This window comes from Lontra canadensis, unplaced genomic scaffold (assembly GCF_010015895.1).
Source record: "Lontra canadensis isolate GAN:19392208 unplaced genomic scaffold, GSC_riverotter_1.0 scaffold35, whole genome shotgun sequence".
Lineage (NCBI taxonomy): Eukaryota > Metazoa > Chordata > Mammalia > Carnivora > Mustelidae > Lontra > Lontra canadensis.
The window spans coordinates 4,298,884-4,316,993 of record NW_022631029.1 but is presented as its reverse complement, the minus strand read 5'-3'; the positions used below and the strand labels follow the sequence as shown (position 1 = coordinate 4,316,993).

Sequence of the window (18,110 nt, the reverse complement as noted above, 5' to 3'; positions counted from 1 at the left end):
CTCATACTTCATATCCAACCTGTTAGCCAATCTTTGGCTCTACCATCAAAATATATCCAGAATCCTATAACTTCTGGTCAAATACTGTTATGGAATCAAGCCAGCAACATCCCCCATTTGAGTTATTGCAACAGTTTCCCTGCTTCTCTTCCTCATTCCCTTATCCCCAGACTCCCACCTATCCTCAACCCAGAAGTCAGAATGAATGCTAAAAAAGAACCCAGAGATCAGCTTTCAGCATGGCTGCATGAGGAACTCCACTGACCCACTGCCCAGTAAAACTGGTAAAATAAAAAACAGAAAACAAAACAAAACAAAAAAACACTTACGGTCTCTAGAAACAGCCATAAAGGCAAAGAGACAAATGAAAAAACATCGAGCCAAGATCAACGAGAATTCCACAATGAAGGTGAGAGTTATGGCAGTTCAACCAAGGTCCCTCCCTTCTAGCCCAGCACACTGGCGACTCTACTCCAGACTGCACAGCCAAGAACACAAGGATCCTCCTTCCTTCCCTTCAGCTTCCATTTGGAGGCCTTTCTTCCAGGAGCAGATAGGTTTGATAACCTTATCCTGCCTCTAGCCAGCTGCCTACTGCTGAAGCTAAATCCCAGATAAATATGGTTGAGAGATGGGGGTTCCCTTCTCTCACTCAGCCTCCACTCATGGAATGAGGCTGTACCTTGGACATAGTGTACTGAGAACATTGGGACCCTGATCACCCTCGGTCTGGCTCACAAGGCAGTGGTTCTACACTAGGAGAGGCAAGTCAAAGGGACCCCAGCTGCCACACACATACACACACACTCTCCTCCCCATCAAATACTCAGCAACTAGAGCAGAGGTGTCACTCTGAAAGAAGGCTACCTTCTCCCTACCGCTAGCTCCAGAATCTAGGCTCAGAGATTTTGCCTCAGGGGAGAAACAGATCATAAACCAAATAGCTCCAAAGAAGCTGACCTCATTTCCAACAGAGCACGGAGAAGTTCAAGTCTAATCACATACTCAAGAACAGTGAAGGTTGAGCTGAGAGGCCATTAGGAGGTACAAACAAAACCGCAAGCCTATTAATTTACAGGAGAGAACTGGGGCATCAGACAGCTGGGAGCAGCTTTACTGGGATCAAAACAAGCATGACAGACCTCACGAACTTTTCCTTCAAAGGGGCAAGAATCAGGGGTACTTGCGTGGCTCAGTTGGTTAAGTGTCTGATTCTTGGTTTTGGTTCAGGTCATGATCTCAGGGCCGTAAGATCGAGCCCTGGCTGAGTACCGACCCTGCTTAAGATTCTCCTTTTTCCGGATGACTGGGTGGCTCAGTCAGTTAAGCATCTGCCATCCACTCAGATCATGGTCCCAGGGTCCTGGGATTGAGTCCTGCATCAGGCTCCTTGCTCAGCCGGGAGCCTGCTTCTCCCTCTGCCTGCTGCCTCCCTGCTTGTGCTTTCTCTCTCTTTTTCAAATATATAAATAAAAATTTAAAAAAAAAAAAAATTCCCTTTTCTCCCCTCTCCCTCCCCCTCAAAAAAGGGGGGTGGGGGAAGACTCTAATTAGACAAATTTGTAGGGCAGCCTTATGGGCATTGTTCAAAACAGGGCAATCAGCTGGTATTCCTGAAGTTTAAGAACTAAATGTGGTCAGGGAAAGAGGGAAATAAATCCCCACCAAAACCAGTGTCGTCAGGGTTACTGTGGGCATAGCCGAAGCTGGGCTTCTCTGAGGAGCGACATCAAAGGCTTAACATTTTGAGAGGGAAAGAGATGCCACTAAAATGAACCAGTCAGTCATTAAACAAACAAGCAAGTAACAACCCCCATAGGAGAGAGACCAGTATTCAAAGTTGCTACAATTTATTATCTAAGATGTCAAGTATCCAACAAAAAAAAAATGCAAGGCATTCAAAGAACTGGAAAGTACGAGCCATGAAACAGGAAAAGAACTAAAGAAGCTAGCAACAGAAACTGCCTGTCATAGCATCCAGATGTTGGGAGACTTCAAAGCAACCATTATAAACATGTTCACGGAACTGAAGGAAATCATAATTAAAGCATTAAAGGAAGGTATAATGACAATGTCCCATCAAATAGAGAATAAAGATAGACATTATTTTGAAAAATTGCAACTCTGCAGTTCAAACAGTACAATAACTGAAATAAAAATTCACTAGAGGGATTCAACAGCATATGTAAAACAGTAGAAGAAAAAATGAGCAAACACAAAGACAGAGCAACAGAGACTATACAAGCCAAAGAACAGACAGAAAAAAGGATGAAGGGAAGTGAAACAAACCTCAGAGAAAATGTGGGACACCAACAAACACACCAATACACATGTAATGGGAAGCTCCAGAAGGAGAAAAAGATAAACAGCAGAAAACATTTCAAAGATATAATAGCCCATAAGACAGTACAAATGCCTATTTTTCCCTCCTTTCTTCTCTTGATTTTTAAAGTTTTAGAATGTATATAATGTATTGTTGCTTTAAAATGTACACAATGGGGATGCCCGGCTGGCTCAGTTGATGCAGCACGTGACTCATGATCTCAGGATTGTGATTCTGAGCCCCAAACTGGTTGTAGATATTACTTAAAAAAATAAAATCTTTACAGAAAACAAATAAAATAAAATGTACATAACGTACTGTTGGGTCTACAATATATGGGAATGTACTATACATACAAGGTGGGTAGGAGCAAAGCGGTACTGGCCTGAAGAAGGGACTAAAGTTGGCAAAATGATTATAGCAATACACTGTTGGGTTTATAATGTTATTAAATGTAATGTGCTTAACAATGTATCAAAAATGGGGTGAGAAGGAATAGAACTACATAGGAGTAATGTTTAGGTCACTGGAATTAAGCTAATATAAATCTGAAGCTAAGGTTTTTTTTTAAGATTTTATTTATTTATTTGATAGGCAGAGATCTCAAGTAGACAGAGAGAGAGAGGAGGAAGCAGGCTCCCCGCTGAGCAGAGAGCCCTATGCGGGGCTCGATCCCAGGACCCTGAGATCATGACCTGAGCCGAAGGCAGAGGCTTTAACCCACTGAGCCACCCAGGCGCCCTTGAAGCTAATTTTGATAGGACAAGCCTGTTAAACCCTAGAGCAACCATTAATATAACAATTTTTTAAAAATCCCAAAAGAAAGCAGTAAAGGAGGAACAGAGGATATAAACGATGTGAGACACATAGAAAACAAAAAGTAAAATGACACATGAAAATCCAACTATACCAGTAACATGTGAAGGGATTATATAGCCCAATTAAAAGGCAGAGACTGCCCGACTACTTGACAAAACATGCCCCAAGTATACACTACCTACAGGAAACACACTTTAGATTCAAAGATAAAAATACACTAGAAATAAACAATGAAAAAAGATATCTCATTCAAAAGGCAACCACAAGTAAGCTGGAGTAGCTACACTGGTATTAGACAAAACAAATTTTCAAAAACCACAAAAAAATTTTGATAAGGAGATAAAAAAGGGCATTTTATAATGATACAAAGGCAACCCTTCAGGATGGTAATACAGATGTAAACATATTCTCACCCAATACCAGATCACCAAAATACACGAAGAAAAAATGGACAGAAAATTAGGGAGAAATAGACAACTGAACAATAACAGCCAGAGACTTTACTATGCCACCCTGAATAATGAAGAGAGAAGAGTTGTTACTTAGGGCTGGTGGGGAGTAGAGAGGTGGGAAGAAAGAGGACTGAAGGTATAACATTTCTTTTGAGGTGAAGAAAATGTTCTAATGGACTATGTTAGTAGTTCACATATCTGTGAATATACTAAAAACCATTTTACATTTTATGTGGGTGAATTACATGGTATCTGACTTACATCTCAACCAAGCTGTTAAAAAACTGAATACAATGACAGATCTGGTTCTGGAGAGAAACAACTATAAAATAGATATAAAATAGATTATTGGGACCCTGGATAAAAGTAAAATATGGACTGTGGGTAACTGTTAGATAACAGTATTATATCAATGTAAAAATTTCTTTTTTTTTTTTTAAAGATTTTATTTATTTGACACAGAGAGAGAGAGAGAGCACAAGTAGACAGAGAGGCAAGCAGGGGGTGGGTGGGGCGGTGGGAAGCAGGCTCCCTGCTGAGCAGAGAGCCCAATGCGGGGATTGATCCCAGGACCCTGAGATCATGACCTGAGCGGAAGGCAGAGGTTTAACCCACTGAGCCACCCGGGCACTCCAATGTAAAATTTCTTGATTTTGATCACTGTAATGTGATTAGCCAACAGAATACTCCTATTCACAGAAATTACTCACTGAAGTATTTTGTGGTAAAGGTATCCATTTTACTCTCAAATTGCTAATAAAAAATATGTATAGAGGGAGGGTGAGGGAGGAGGGAGAGAGAACGATAAAGCGGATGTGGCAAAATACAAAATGGCTAATATGGGTAAACAGTATTATGCGTGGATTCTTCGTACCACTCTCACAATTTTTCTGTAACTTTAAATTATAGCAAAATGAAAAGCTATTAAAATAAATAAGGATACATGCATATCATAACAAGTCACTCCTCTGTTCAAAACTCCACAGTGGTTGTCCATCTCAATGAGAGTTAAAAGGCAAAGTTCTTAGAACTGCCTAAAGGAGCCTACATGATCTAGTGCACTTGCCTCCCCCATGACCACCTCCACAACTCCTTGGAGTGTGGAGTAATTTCCTATTACACTCCTTGTTGCACTACAACCAAACTAGATTTCTTGTTGTTACTAGAACAAGTCACACTTTGGGACCTTCATGCATGCCGTAAAGGCATCCAGGCACGCTTCTGCCTGGAACACTTCTTCCGCCATTTACTTAAGTATTGTCTTCTCAATAAGGTATTCCATGACCTCACATTATGGGATACACCAGCTTATCTCCCTACCCACCCACACACCTATCACCCTAACTCCTTTCCCTGGCCCTATTTTCCCTCAAAGGACTGACTGCCACCATAATATATATTAGTCTACTCTCTTTCTCTTCCAAATTAACTGTAAAGCATTGTCTAGAGCAGTGCCTGACACACAGTGAACAGTCAATAAATCTTTGAATGAATGAATGAATGAATACTAAGAGATCAGAAAAAAACCCTTAATTTCTATTCTTTCTATTGTTTATTTCTATTCTTCATTTCATAGCAGAGAAACTCAGAGTAAATTTTTGCCACTGAACAACTGCTCTGGAAACCACCCTTTGCAGCTATACCCTCAAGCAAATGAACGTCTGTGAAGTGAAATAGATCAGATTACCCTATTCCCCACCTGCCCTTCACAGTTTCTACAAGAGTTGGCAGCAAAGAAACAGTCCCTCTGTACTTTTAGCAAAAATAAAAACAAATAAGAATGCCAGAATACAAAAGGAAGGCTTTCATGTTAGGAAAGCTGAAGTCTGATCCTTATGAAGAGTTGGGGAAAGAGGAAAACAGAGATTAGAACAGATGATGTGAGCAGGGGTCACATATCCTGACAGCAGAAAAGGTAAGCAAAAAATACAAAGGCTTGAGTCAGACAAGTATTCACATAGTTCCGGAGGTTGTAGGGGGAAGAAGTTCAAAACACACTTCTACACCTCAGCTATCTAAAGGCAGTGTACCACGCTATGGGGCACCTGGGTGGTTCAGTTGGTTAAGCGTCTTCCTTTGGCTCAGATCATGATCTCAGGGTCCTGGGATCGAGCCCCGAATTGGGCTCCCTGCTCAGCGTGGAGTCTGCTTCTCCCTCTGCCTCTGCCCTTTTCCCCAGCTCATGCTCGCTCTATAATAAATGAAAGATCTTTAAATATTAAAGAAAAATAAAGGCATTGTACCACACTAAAAGCAGTCAACCTTTAATTCTATACAAATGATGAATAAGTCATCTCTTTATCACTGCTGTGGTATGAATGTTTATCTCCCCAAAATTCATACAGTGATAACCTAAAGCCCAGGTTGTGGTATTAGGAGGTGGGAACCCCTGGAAAGTGATTAGGTCTTGAAGACAAGGCCCTCATGACTGACACTGGTATCCTTATAAAAGACACTCTAGGTAGCTCCTCCCTTCCACCATGTGAGATTATAGCAAAAAGCCCCGGTGAGGAAGTGAGCCCTCACCAGACACCAAATACGCAGACACCATGATCTTAGACTTCCCAGACTCCAGAACTGTGAGAAATAAATGTCCGCTGTTTAAAAGCCACCAGTTTATAGGGCGCCTGGGTGGCTCAGTGGGTTAAAGCCTCTGCCTTCGGCTCGGGTCATGATCCCAGGGTCCTGGGATCCAGCCCTGCATGGGGCTCTCTACTCAGCAGGGAGCCTGCCTCCCCCCACCTGCCCCCTGCCTGCTTCTCTGCCTACTTGTGATTTCTGTCTATCAAATAAATAAATAAAACCCACTGAGACCCAGATTTCTGCTTAAGGCCATGATGGAGTAACAGACTGGATTGACTGCCCTGTCTTAAGTAACTAGGAAACTGGGAAAAAACACACAGTAAGTTTCAGACACTGGACAACACACAGCACAGTAAAGTGGCCCTGAGAGTGGGAAACAAAGGCAGTGAGCCCTTCAGTTGCCCCAGCTCAACTGCCTAGAGATTCCAGTCTGAAGTGGAGGGAGGGGAGTCTGTAAAGCACCTGGTGGTCTAGTCAAGTCAAGAAGATACCAGATGAACATGTGTTACAACTTTTCTGTAAACCTAAATCACTCCAAAATGAAATGTTTACTAAAGAAAAGAAAAAAGCCAAGTTAGTAAGCCAATAGTGAGATAAAATGAAACCAAAAATTAGACAGAGGTAGATAGTTCTAGCATTAAGCCTAATTGAGTTCTGAGGCAATGTTGTCACCGAGAAATGCTGCCGTTTGCACCCAGGCATTCAGGATCCAGAGCTCATACTCTTTTTTTTTTTTTTTTTAAAGATTTATTTATTTATTTATTTGACAGAGAGAGAGAGAGAGAGAGAGAGATCACAAGTAGGCAGAAGGGGGGGAGGAAGCAGGCTCCCCGCTGAGCAGAGAGCCTGATACGGGGCTCGATCCCATGACCCTGAGATCATGACCTGAGCCAAAGGCAGAGGCTTAACCCACTGAGCCACACAGGCGCCCCCAGAGCTCATACTTTTAACCACCTCGGTATGCTGTATCTTAAGCAAAGGATAAACAGAATATAAAAATTCATCATGTGGCTGCTGCCAAAGGTTGACACAAGGGTCCTTCATTGTAAAATTCTTTTAGCTCTGAGTCTTCGATGCAACTACCTTAAAATATGTTGAGGAATATTTACAGCAGCTTTATTCATAATCATCCATCTAGAAACCCAAATGTACATCAAAAAACTAAACAAATTGTGGCATACTACCAGGATGGAACACTCAACAGCAATGTAAAAGAATTACCTGCTGCAGATGACATATAAGCAGTGCTCAGATGTAAGCTTCAGTAAAAAGCCAGAACAAAAAGATAAATACTGTACCATTTACATGATAGGCAAAACTAGTCAACAGTGATGGAAATCAGTATAGTTGCTAACTAGGAAGGATCCCAGGAACTTTCTGGGGCACAGAAATCATTCTTTTTTGTTGTTGTTTTTAAGATTTTATTTATTTATTTGACAGAGATCACAGGTAGGCAGAGAGGCAGGCAGAGAGAAAGGAAGGGAAGCAGGTTCCCCGCCGAGCAGAGCCTGTTATGGGGCTTGATCCCAGGACCCTGGGATCATGACCTGAGCAGAAGGCAGAGGCTTTAACCCACTGAGCCACCCAGGTGCCCCACAGAAATCATTCTATTTCTTGTTCTTGGTGGCAGTGACAAGAGTGTGTATTCATATGTAAAATTCATCGCACAGGACGCCTGAGTGGCTCAGTCAGTTAAGCAGCTGCCTTCCGCTCAGGTCAGGATCCTGGGATGGAGCCCCTTGCTCAACAGGGAGGATGCTTCTCCCTCTGCCTGCTCCTCCCCCTCCTTGTGCGCTCTCTCTCTCTGACAAATAAACAAAATCTAAAAAAAAAAAAAAAATTCATCACATGGTATTCTTAAGATTTGTGTCCTTTGCTGTACGTATATTAATCCTCAAAAAGCATTATTTTTTTTAAAGTCTTCCTGCTGTTAAAAAAAAAAAAAAAACAACACATAATGTTTTACTCTGCAGTCTAGATAAATACCTATGGATCATTTGACCAAATATGATTAAGTTCAGAAACAGAACCTTAAACTTAATTTCATTAGGATTGTACTTCACATTCTCATTTGTCTGATTTCACAGTCAGCAACCCATGGTGCCAACGGCGTCAAAAGAAATAACCTTCACCGGCACAAAAGTAAAAGTTGTGGACAGCACCAGCTGAGTTCCCCAATGCAGGCTCTAGATCTCTGGACTGCTGGGAATGCACGCAGCACGAACATTCATGCAACATTCGCAGCACCATGGGATGTCATCAACCTGAACATTGCTTACAGACTGCAAGAACAGAAGGGTTCCCCGTGGAAATGATCATTTTCACACAGGGGAGTTATCAATACCCTTGTTCTCATCACTTCCAGAAAGTGACGTACACAGGCCAGACAGAGTCCTTTAATAGACAGTGACATACAAACATCACTTTCCATTATGTAAGCAGATGCTCTAATTATATCACAGAATCAAATTCTCTTGAGTCCAGATTTGCAGAACAAATACTGTGGTTGTGCAGGAACCCCAGTGCACATTTCAGTCCAAAAACGTAAAAATTTGTGTGCTACTATTCCCTGCATACTGAAAATGACGACAGAAGAGAAACATTTTAGACGGAAAAAGAGAGCACGGTGAGTAGACAGTGAATAGTGTGATGACCTAGAAAGTTAATGAAACAACAAAGACATCGGAACCCAATTACAACTGACAGCTTGAAGCATTAACGTTGTCGAAAGTCTCCTTAGAGCCCCAAAATTCAGTTTCTCCAATCTTCTAACATAGGCCTCTCCTCATTACCAAATAGTACCATTCACCGAGATCCATCGAATTAGCTCAAAATCGGCTTTAAGAAACAAGATTCCTTAAAGGATTAGGAAACGTAAGAGACGGAGCACGTAAACAAGAACGGCAAAAGACTAAGATTTTAGTGAAAATTAAGGGTTTAAATTTAGTGAGGGTTTATCAAAAGCGAAAACTGGCCGTGCTCCCCTCCAAGAAAACAGGAAGAAACCGACGGGTCCCCTTGAGAAGAAAATAGGGATTTGTGATAACCCTGGGCTTATCTAAAGAGATTCTACAGCAAGCCCTCCAGAAGACAAAGATGTGCTTGGAACAGGAGTAAGTTCTCCCCTTCAGGATAGTCAATAGTGTGGAAAAACGCAGAAGGTGGTGAGAGCCAGAAGGAGCGGAGAACCTCAGTCAGGGGTAAGTACAGGGAGCCCCACTCGGGACACCGGAATAGGGCAGCGACGAAAGAGCAGAACCGAGAACGGGAAGGAAGAAACCTGCAGGTCCCGGGCGCAAGCTCCTGCAGGAGAGCTCTCTGGTTCACCGCTCAGCCCAAGCGTCTACAACTGTGCCTGACTCGTGGCACGGGCCCAATACACAGATGGAAGGGAAGACAAGTGTTCCAGCCAAGCATTGTCTGTCTGAGGGACACAGAGATCCCAAACGCCCCGCGCCGCTCAGTCCGCTCCTGCCCTTCACGCCCAGCCGGGAACCCTGGGCGGGGAGGGCCGCCCTTCACTGCTGTATTTGGGGGCCGGGACGGGGTCATGAAGCCCCGGGGGTCCTTACTTACTTTTGCAGCCGGGCGCCATGGCGCCCTCAACCCTGGATCCCAAGACCAGCGCACCGGATACCCTCACCTCCAACCGCGCGGCGCGCCGAGATTCCGCCCGCTCAAGATGGCCGCAAATTTGAATTTGGCGCTCGGGTCGGACGTTGACGCCAGCAAGGAAGCCGCCATGTTGCCCGGCCTCTGGCCAGGGGGGCGGGGACGACGTGACGTCACGATTAGGCGCCGTCGCCAATGTACCATCACCAGGCGACCTCGGGAGCCTGTTTTCCCCGGAGCAGCTATGAGCAAGCGGAACCAGGTTTCGTACGTGCGGCCAGCCGAACCGGCGTTCCTGGCTCGCTTCAAGGAACGGGTCGGCTACAGGGAGGGCCCTACCGTGGAAACCAAGGTGAGCCCAGGCCTGTCGCGTTATCTCAGAAACGCGGGCTGCCCTTCCACTTCCGGCTTGTGTCTTGACTTGGAGGCCGGGCAGTGAGGGATCCCTCCTCTCAACCTGCGCCCAGCCCAGAATCCGGATGGGCCCCAGTCCCCAGGCTGGTCTTCTTCAAACAGCTATCGTTTTGTATGCCCAGGAAGCTGTTTGTCGTTCATCGTAGTGCTGTTGTGTTCTTGGAAATGACTTCACCCCGGTAGAGCGCTTTGTCCCTGGGAGATGGTTAAAGGATCACTTTTCTCTCTCGTATTATTTGCCAAACCCAAAACCTATAGTTAGCCGGGTGAGTGGTAACTTAGTCCTGTTTTCCAGATAAAGAAACAGAGGCCACTCGATCAAATGATCTGATGTCCTAAGCCTGGAGTCCGGAGCATCTTTGGGAGAGTGTCTTGGATCTATTTTTATGCTTTGTTGTTTACTGCCCCCCCCAAAATAAAGCATATTTAAGAATATCCTCGGTCAGGGGCGCCTGGGTGGCTCAGTGGGTTAAAGCCTCTGCCTTCGGCTCGGGTCATGATCCCAGGATCCTGGGATCGAGCCCCACATCGGGCTCTCTGCTCAGCGGGGAGCCTGCTTCCCCCTCTCTCTCTGCCTGCCTCTCTGCCTACTTGTGATCTCTGTCAAATAAATAAATAAATCTTTTAAAAAAAAAAAAAAGAATATCCTCGATCTAGGGGCGCCTGGGTGGCTCAGTGGGTTAAGCTACTGCCTTCTGCTCGGGTCATGATCTCAGAGTCCTGGGGACCCTCTGCTCAGCAGGGAGCCTGCTTCTCTCTCTCTCTCTCTCTCTCTCTCTCTCTGCCTACTTGTGATCTCTCTCTGTCAAATAAATAAAATCTTAAAAAAAAAGAATATCCTGGATCTAAGTAGAATAGGAGCTTCAGGAAAGAGCAACACCTGGACAGTTTAGGGATGAGGATCGGTGGGAATCAACTTCCGAGCCCTCCCAGGGTCTAACTCGTTCACACCAACACCTGCCCTACTTCTTTTAATGGGAAGAGACCCTTAGGCTTAGGGATTGTGTGGCTAAATAAAGAATTATTTAGCACTCTGTGTCTAGTACTTTCACTAATACCCACTCCCCAAGTCACTTAGAGCTTAGTAAAGGAAACAAGATTGACTTGTGTGAAATTACTCAAGCCAGTGAGTATGTGCTAAATCCAGAATTTGTGCCGGGCTCTGAAAGGACAAAGAGATCGATCTTCAAAATACTGTGTTCTTTTAAAACCTTCCTTCCTGCCTCCTCTCTGCCTTCACAGGTTACACTTCTGTGAATCTCTTCAAAACCCCTCCAAACGGTTACTTTTCCTCTGTGTTTCTCTTCACTTTGCCCATATCTGGGGTATTCATCATTTTGCAGTGCAACTACTTGCTCTCCTGGGTATCTCCAACACTAAACCAAACTCTCGAAGTTAGTATCTTAATCTTTCTGTATTTTCCTGGCACCTGGCACAGTGCCTGGCACCAGGTAGTAGGTGACCATTTGTATTGACTGTGCTTATCAGGCAAGACCTCACAGAGGAAGGGCTACTTAGATTGAATTTTGAGAATGGTTAGGACAGCAGGTAGAGATGGGAGGAAGGATCGATGAAGGTATAAAGATAGTGAGTCAGTGGGGTACCTGGCTGGCTCAGTCAGTGGAGCATGTGACTCTTGATCTCAGGATTGTAGGTTGGAGCCATTCACTGGGTGTTAGAGATTGCTTAAAACTAAAATCTTAAAAAGAAAAAATGATGGTCAGTCTTGGACTGTGTGTAGAGGTGATTGAGGGACTATTGGAGGGGAGACCACATGGCCTATTCAGTAGCCGACAAGGAGGCATTTTTGGTTAGAGATAACATGATCAGGGAGTAACTGATTCCTCAGGCCCAAAAACAGTGAGAATGACAAAGAGGATGAGGTTTGAGGAAAGAGACATGGATTTAGCAATGAGGAGAATATGAGACCCTTTTATCGTTTGCTTGAGGTCCTTGTGATGATCATGTGTACATAGTTAACACCTTGAAGATTCTAGCTTGGAATGCTATTTTAGGAGAATTTGGGGTGGGGGCACTTTCCAATTCCTATCAGTGATTTAGACTGACTGACTTAATTAAGAGACTTTTCCATAGAGGGATAACCCCTGTTTCTGTGTTTGAGAAACCAACTGTACTCTTAATCAGGTTGGCAGTATAAGCGTGGTTCTAATGATGTGCTAACAAAAAGAAGAGTTTCATGGGAAATGATTATATAATTGAATTAAATTACCTTATTCACCTTCTTAAGCGTTAATTCAGGAGTGGCTTTGAACAGTCACTGTTTCTTTGACCATTTCTCTTATTTTCTGGCCAGTCATAGAAACAAAAAGAGAGGAGCAAAATTAGTGATTCTCAAGCTAATGAACCCAAGAATTTTTTTTTAAAGATTCTATTTTTAGGGGTGCCTGGGTGGCTCAGTCGGTTAAGATCTGCCTTTGGCTCAGGTCATGATCCCAGGACCTGGGATCAAGCCCTGTGTCAAACTCCTTGCTCAACAGGAAGCTTGCTACTCCCTCTACCTGCCGCTCCCCCTGCTTGTACACTAGCTCACTCGCTCTCTCTGACAGATAAATAAAATCTTTTTAAAAAATCTTTAACATAGGTAATTCCATGTTAATAGATAATTCCTAGGCATTATACAAATATTTTTTTGAGTAAAAAAGTTGGAGGGGCTTTTATGGTATCTGACATTTTTCAAAATTCTGAATCAACTGGCCAAAGGTTACCCCCTGTTACATATATCTACTGAATACATGGTTTCTATTGGTATTCTCTGTACTTTTTTATGTTTGGGAAATTTCATAAAGAAAAGAAAGCAAGTCACGTAGTACTATGTACAATGTCCTGTTTGTATACAGAATGTTTTCCATACTTTCTCATTTTTTATACACTTAGAAAACAGCTGATAGGATGCCCACCAAACTGAAGCCCTTGGAAGGGAAGAGAGATCATCAGAGGTGGAGGAAAGACGACCTTTTACTTGCTGCTTTCTCTACTTTGAGGTTATTTTTTTTTTGGTCAGGCTTTGAGAAGAGATGGAAGTGAAAACAGTTGATGAGAGCAGAGAGAACGGTTGTGGTTCATCAGGCCCTGAGGAGGCTGGGAATGCTAGCAGTCCATGAAGCCAGGGCCCCTGCCACTGGGAACTGCATGCTGGGGTCCTGCTGAGAAGGAAATTAATCCCTTTGGGCAGGCACTGCAGGGTAACTGGCCAGTAGACCTCTTTCCGAGTGTGGCAAGGTTAGGCCCTTAAGAGTTACTTGAAAATTCTTTGCCAAATATATTTATTGATTCAAGTTACCCTTGTCACTTAGTCATCACAGTGTCTCACGGAGATAACAGTTGTATTTGGTTCAAGGTCAGCAGCCTCCATATTGTGTTTGTGTTTTCTCCTAGAGAATCCAGCCTCAGCTCCCAGAGGAAGATGGTGATCACAGTGACAAAGAAGATGAACAGCCCCAGGTGGTGGTTTTAAAAAAGGGAGACCTGTCAGTTGAAGAAGTCATGAAGATTAAAGCAGAAATAAAGGCTGCCAAAGCAGGTATGTCCGAAAGTAATCTGGTTTTTCTAACATTGTAGAGAGCCTGGAATATGAACTTGTATGTAATAGTATGGTATGTTCGAAGGAGAGAGTCCTAGGTTCAGACTTAGGCTTTAACTCACAGCAGGTGTGTGATCCTCAACGAGTTATTTCGCCTCCCAACCTCAGCTACCTCATCAGTAAAATGGGGACTTACAATGGTACCTATCTTACTGGCTTGTTAGGAGGACTAAGTGCAGATTTAAATTAAAATATCCTGTTTTCAGGGCGCCTGGGTGGCTCAGTGGGTTAAGCCTCTGCCTTCAGCTCAGGTCATGATCTCAGGGTCATGGGATCGAGCCCCGCATCGGGCTCTCTGCTCGGCAGGGAGCCTGCTTCCCCCTGTCTCTCTGCCTGCTTGTGATCTCTGTCTGTCAAATAAATAAATAAAATCTTTAAAAAAAAATAAAAATAAAATATCCTGTTTTCTTAAAAAAAAAAGATGGTTAGGTTTACACATTAGCCAACAGAGGTGTATTTAATAAGTGCCTGAGGTGAAATATGCTACATGGTATAGTTTTCATTTTTCCTAAATACTTATTACATCGCTTTAAGGAAAAATGCTGGAGTTCCAAACAATCACTTTTCATAATACATAAAAATACAGCCTGATTGTCATTCACTGGGGACTGGCAATATGATGGACTACTTTCGGAAATGAATTTTTGTTAAGGGACTGCATGTCTTTTTTTTTTTTTTTTTAAAGATTTTATTTATTTATTTGACAGAGAGAGATCACAAGCAGGCAGAGAGGCAGGCAGAGAGAGAGGGGGAAGCAGGCTCCCCGCCGAGCAGAGAGCCCGATGCGGGGCTCGATCCCAGGACCCCGAGATCATGACCCGAGCCGAAGGCAGCGGCTTAACCCACTGAGCCACCCAGGCGCCCCCAGGGACTGCATGTCTTGTGGGTGTAGCTAGAAAATAGAAACAGTGAAGAAGACCGGACTGAACGGACTCAGAACATCCTTAAATGCCATCTGAGATCTTCCTGCCATTGGAGTCTCTAATAAAGACAACATAATGAGAGAAGAAAGTTCCTTAACTTTGTTTTTGCTGCAGACGAAGAACCGGCTGTAGTTGATGGAAGAATCATGTATCGAAAACCGGTCAAGCGTTCCTCGGATGAAAAATACCCAGGTCTAACAGCAAGCTCGAAAAAGAAGAAGGCAAATGGAGATGAAATAAATAAGCAGGACTCGGTTAAAAAGAACTCACAAAAGCAAGTCAAAAACAGTTGCCTCCTTTCTTTTGACAATGAGGATGAAACTCAGTAAGTGTAAATATTTTGGACTTAATCTTCCTTAAGAGTATATAGGGTGTTTTCTAAAGTGACACTTTTTTATTTCTATTTAAAGATGACACAAATTCATTATAGAAAATTCAGAAAAAAATGAGTATGATAAAAATTTTGTCTATCAGTACCCCTTTGACATGAGGCTAACTCTGTAGATATTAACTATTACTAACATTTTGGAACTCCCACGTGTGGGGTATATATGTATGTAAATTATATTTTTTAAACAAAATTGAGATTATTTTGTGTATGTTTTCTGTCCTGCTTCTCACATGACATATTCTGAGCATTTTTCCAGATCGGTAAAATTGAGAAACTTAATTGCTATAGAGGATTTTGTCATTGAACAGAGCACCTATTGCATCTTCATTAGAGAAGCCCACTTTCGAGGAAGATGATAACATGCCTAGTTAAGAATACTTCCCCAGCTCCTGCTAAAGGTAGCTATATCACAGCTCTGGCAATTTTTTAGAAATAAAAGTGGATCTTGTACAAGTGAGCTTCTAACACAAGTGATCTTGACAGAAGAGAGGATCTAATGTATAACATGGACTGTAGTTAATACACTATAGAAAAGAGAGAAGTCTGCTTTATAAAGCTACAAGGTACAAGAAAGCAGATCTGGCAAGCATGAACCTTTGTCCTTCTCTACATCCTGCTACATCCAGGAGCACATACATGAAACCTAGGAGTACTGGAGCCATTTTTTGGCCTACGGAAGGCAGATCCTTTCTGTGGCTGGTTTAGTGGAAAGACTCAAGGCACTTTGATCCTGATAGCATGTTTCAAGGAGCTACTGAACCAGCCACGGACTGCCAACCTCAGGACTTGATACATGAGAATAAACCAAAAACTGTGGTAATACTGCTTGTTGACACCTGAGAATTCAATGTCTCCTGCCTTCCTATTCCCTTAAGAGGCCCCCTTTAGTGTTGTGCTCCAAGAATCTGTCAGCCTCAAAAATAAAAGCCAATTATTTTACCAGCATTATGGGCTTATTTGAGAATAGTGGATGATTGCAATTCAGGACATACAGGCTACAACAAAACTGTAGGCAAGTCAGAAAAACAATGGAGGGAACTGCTCTTTTATAGAGGGAAGGGGGAATTGGAGCAGTTGTTACAAACAAAATGTCCTTTGGAGTACACTGGGAGTTTGTAACGTAATGGCTTTTCATTGGCTGAGCTGTGGCCATCTCATTGGCTAGGCTATTGCCAGGCGAGGAGATAATCTTCCTTCTTCCTGCTTGGGGTTAGTAAAGTAGGCTTCTTGTTAGGAATGCAAGGTGTGGCTCTTTCTGTTGGTTCTGCAAAGGGCTGCAAGGTATGATATGTGTAAGCCCCCCCTTCTGGCCTCCCAACTCTATTTTAAGTGACATTTTCTTTATTTAGTTTCACAAATTCGAAACAAATACAGCCACATAGTAATCAACATGCTTATGTTTTCTTCCCATTTCCACCCCTCTTTATTCGCATATGACTTCTCCTTACCAACTCCCTCTGCCCCCACCACAAACACACAAAAGTCCTACAATGCAAGTTTTTATTTAGTTAGTGTCAGCAAGGCTTCCCTGTTCATGGGAAAGAGAGGTCTAGAGCTTGATGTGAACTAAGATCCAATAGTGGAGGTATCCAAATCTTAGCAAGCTCTTCTGAGTACCCAGAAGTACACCTCACAGTGTCCAATCAAATCCCAATAATTTTTTTTCTCTGATTAAATCTTCATTTTCTTGAGGATAAACTGTCTTAAATTGTATTCTATTTAAATCAACATAGTTTAAATAACTTTCTGTAGAGTAAGCATGAAATCATAGCCCAATTTCAAGAATGTTCTTAAAAAAAAAAGTTCTGGGGCACCTGGGTGGCTCAGTCGTTAAGTATCTGCCTTCAGCTCAGGTCATGATCCCAGAGTCCTGGGATGGAGCCCCGCACTGGGCTCCTTGCTCCGCTGGAGGCCTGCTTCTCCTTCTCCCACTCCCCTTGCTTGTGTTCCCTCTCTCACTGTGTCTCTCTCTGTCAAATAAATAAAATCTTTAAAAAAAAAAAAAAGTTCTTAAAAAACACATTGAGAACCAAAAACTAATGCTGTATTTTGCTTGTTTTCAGTAGCCAGATTTATAGACCTTGGGAACATCTGTGGCTCAAAGCCAATGAATGGTAGTTATTTATTACATACAACTCATTTTATTCTCAAGACAACCCTAGTAAGTATCCTCATTATTCTTCTGAGGAGGATGGGGAAAACAGGCTCAGAAGGATCCAGTCTTACACCCATTAAGTGGCAAAGAAGTCATCAAACTCAAGACTGTCTAGTTCTGAGTCTACTTTCTTAACTTTCAGGACACCTTGCGTCTTGTTCAACATACAGAACGTTCTTCCCAGCTGAAGACTGAGCCTTAAGCTCCTAAGAATTTGGGGGCGGGTAGGGATGGCATTTTCACAGAACTCTTTCCACACTGGTTATACGCCAGGTTTTATTCTCCAGCATGAAGCCTCTGATGTCGAACAAGCGCCGAGCTGTGCCTGAAGGATTTCCCACATTCAGCACATTCGTAAGGTTTTTCTCCGGTATGAATTCTGTAATGTTCGCTAAGGTGTGCCTGTTTGCGGAAAGTTTTTTCACACTCGCTACACTTGTAAAGTTTCTCTCCAGTGTGAGTTCTCTCGTGTTCAACAAGGGAGGAGTTCTGAGTGAAGGCTTTACTGCATTCCGTGCACGTGTAAGGCTTCTCTCCTGAATGAATTCTCTGATGCTGCATGAGGCATGCAGTCTGGTTAAAGGCTTTCCCACATTCGTTACACTTATAAGGTTTATCTCCAGAGTGACTTCTCTGGTGACGGGTAAGGCAAACGCTTTGACTAAAGGCTTTGCCGCATTCAGTGCATTTATAGGGTTTCTCTCCAGTGTGAATTCGCAGGTGTTTGATAAGGGATGGACTCTGACAAAAGGCTTTGCCACATTCGGTGCATTTATAGGGTTTCTCTCCAGTATGAATTCTCAGATGCTGGACAAGGATTGCTTTCGTTTGAAAGGC

General features: G+C 43.1%; 2 protein-coding genes across 2 annotated transcripts in view; one reads left to right on the top strand and one right to left on the bottom strand.

The window, feature by feature from the left end:
* Positions 1–9,903, bottom strand: part of KIF15 (kinesin family member 15) — a 68,411-nt gene extending 58,508 nt beyond the window's left edge. The window contains exon 1 of the mRNA XM_032867812.1: positions 9,754–9,903. Within this exon, the coding sequence (XP_032723703.1) occupies positions 9,754–9,772 (19 nt within the window). The 5' untranslated portion in view covers positions 9,773–9,903. The remainder of the gene's footprint in view (positions 1–9,753) is intronic.
* An 82-nt stretch (positions 9,904–9,985) lies between these two features.
* KIAA1143 (KIAA1143 ortholog) lies at positions 9,986–15,312 on the top strand. The gene is made up of 3 exons (XM_032867810.1): positions 9,986–10,141; positions 13,600–13,744; positions 14,842–15,312. Exons 1-3 carry the CDS (start codon positions 10,034–10,036, stop codon positions 15,054–15,056), a joined length of 468 nt encoding a protein of 155 aa, XP_032723701.1. The 5' UTR covers positions 9,986–10,033; the 3' UTR covers positions 15,057–15,312.
* Positions 15,313–18,110: the final 2,798 nt, after the last annotated feature.